The 2,457-nt window shown below is 46.9% G+C and overlaps 1 protein-coding gene across 1 annotated transcript; it reads right to left on the reverse strand.

Moving 5' to 3' along the window:
• Positions 1–897: 897 nt before the first annotated feature.
• On the reverse strand, positions 898–1,816 carry LOC147971885 (uncharacterized). The gene is made up of 2 exons (XM_087522872.1): positions 1,331–1,816; positions 898–1,236 (listed from the first exon to the last, which is right to left on the reverse strand). Exons 1-2 carry the CDS (start codon positions 1,790–1,792, stop codon positions 1,183–1,185), a joined length of 516 nt encoding a protein of 171 aa, XP_087378998.1. The 5' UTR covers positions 1,793–1,816; the 3' UTR covers positions 898–1,182.
• Between the last annotated feature and the right edge of the window lie 641 nt (positions 1,817–2,457).

Genomic DNA, 2,457 nt, shown 5'->3' on the forward strand with positions numbered 1-2,457 from the left:
TTTTTTTTGCGCGAAAGAAACACGTTTTTTTATTTTCCTTTCGCGAAAGTCACGGTTTTTCTTCCGCGAGAGGCACGGTTGTGCTTTAGCGAGAGTCACGGCCGTGTCTTTCGGAAACGAAAAGAAAAACGCGTTTTCTGTTTCTTTTTCTTCCGCGAGAGTCACGGTTTTGCTTTCGCGAGAGGCACGGTTGTGCTTTTGCGAGAGTCACGGCCGTGCCTCTCGAAAAAGGGAAAAACAAAACGCGTATTCTGTTTTTTTTTCTTTCGTGAAAGTCACGGTTTTGCTTCCGCGAGAGGCACGGTTGTGCTTTCGCGAAAGTCACGACCGTGCTTCTAGGAAAGGGAAAAACAAAACGCGTTTTCTTTTTTTTTTCTTTTGTGAGTCACGGTTTTGCTTTCGCAAGAGGCATAGTTGTGCTTTCGCGAAAGTCACGGCCATGCCTCTAGGAAAGGGAAAAAAAATACGCGCTTTCTGTTTTTTTTTCTTTCGCGAGAGTCACGGTTTTGCTTTCGCGAGAGGCACGGTTGTGCCTTCGCGAGAGTCACGGCCGTGCCTCTCGGAAACGAAAGAAAAACATGTTTTCTGTTTTTTTTCCTTTCACGAGAGTCACGGTTTTACTTTCACGAGAGACACAGTTGTAATTTCGCGAGAGGCACGGACGTGCCTCTTTTGAAAAAGGAAAAAACCGTGCTCCCGATTCTGTTTTTTCGCCCGGTTTTTTTTCCGGTTTTTTTCATGGAAAAAAGTTCGTCAAAATCTATCAACATAGGATCTAGTTTTAAAGATCTCGACGCGAGGAATTCAATGATGAAAACGGTTCAAGATTTGGACGCACAGTTTAAGAGATAAAACATTTTGAATAAACAAATCTACGAAAAAAGAAAAACTCTCAGGTTGCGACAAGTCACGTGCTGCATGTACGCCACTTGTCACGACTTGAGAAAGTGGAGTGTTCTTTGCAATGAGTACTTCTTAATTAGTGATTTCGAGAAAAACCTAGAGATCAGAGCGGTTCCCTAATGGGCCTGGACCAGGGCAGAACCACACACCCCGTTTTTCTCAGGTTCGTGTGGGCCAGAACAATCGAACCTTGCAGCCCAGTGCAGTCTTTGCAGATAAGCACATCGTAATCACACTACCCTGAGCGCCTGAACCTGTATGTGCCATCGTGTGTACTGTTCACCCTCTCCAGTCTCTCTCTTTGCGTCTCCAGAAAGCCAGGAGATCGTAGAACTGCATGCACACGGTCCAGTCCAGTTAACTAAGCCGATAGCACGAACAACAGCCGAAAACAGAGCGCATGGATAGAGAAGAAATGCTCACTCACTTTTTTGCAGTAGTAGTAGTTCCCAGTTTCCGCCAACAAAAACCGACGATCTTGCTCATCAGCGTAAGGATCGATGGACTCATGGGCTCCATCGATGTAAGCAGCGGTGCACTCCCGGCTGCGTGTTTCTAGCTCTGCTCCCCCGCCGTGCTCCTCCTCCTCCTCCCATGAGTACGCGTCACCGTCGGCGCCGGCGCTCTGTGCCGCCGTCCGATCCAGTGGCGCAAAGGAGGCGGGGCACGAGAGGAACCGCGCCGTGATCGCGCAGACGAGGCAGAGGGAGGCGGCCGCGCAGGCGAAGGGGAGCAGCACGACGATGAGGGCGGCGGCGGCCACGGAGGAGAGGACGAGGGCGATGTGGAGCGCGCATAGGCTCCACACGTGCCATGCTAGAGCGAAGCACGATGACGACGACGACGCTGTGGTTCCTGGAGCGTGTTGCGTAGGGGAAGAGGGCGGCATGGGACTTGAGGCTCTGAAAGATGGCGCCAGTTGATGCGACTGCCGCGAGGCCTGTGGACGAGTAAGATTTCTCTTTCGACCTTGGCTACGTGGAGTTTTGCTGCAACGATCCTTCGCGTGCAACGCGTGTAGGTTCGGGCATGTAGAACTTCAGTGATGCAGTTTGCATTGAAGACAGCTGAAATACGTGTATTGCTCCGCGAGAGGGAGTGGCTCCACGTGGCGGGCCCACTGCCGGCTGTCATTCTTTTTAGCGTATAAGAACTGTCGGCCGTCATGGCCGGGACTTCTTGGCAGGAATATGGCGTTTGGCCATGAATTTGATGAACATTTTTTAAACTTGATGAAAAAAATTCTCCATTCAACAAAATAAGGATGAACTTTTTGAAAGATGAATGAACATATTTTGAATTTGATGACCATTTTAAAAAGTTACGCTGACCAAATTTTGAACACTATGAACTTTTAAAAAAAATGGATGAATAAAATTTGAATTTGATGAAATTTTTTAGAAATCGATGAACATTTTTTGACAAAGATGAACAAATGTAGAGTTACATAAAAGATTTTTTAGTTTCATGAACACACTTTGAATTTGATGAACATTTTTTAAATATTGATAAAAAGATGAATTCGATGGAAAAAATATTGATTTTTTTTTAAAA

Source organism: Triticum urartu, chromosome 5A, assembly GCF_056163025.1.
Source record: "Triticum urartu cultivar PI428250 chromosome 5A, HENAU_Tu73, whole genome shotgun sequence".
In the NCBI taxonomy this organism is placed as follows: Eukaryota; Viridiplantae; Streptophyta; class Magnoliopsida; order Poales; family Poaceae; genus Triticum; species Triticum urartu.

Bases quoted from the DNA above. Each gene is read 5' to 3' on its own strand.
- LOC147971885 (XM_087522872.1), bottom strand. From the start codon at position 1,792: ATGCCGCCCTCTTCCCCTACGCAACACGCTCCAGGAACCACAGCGTCG. The intron at 1,237-1,330 runs GTGAGTGAGCAT...GTGTGCATGCAG, and splicing joins ACTACTACTACTGCAAAAAA to TTCTACGATCTCCTGGCTTT.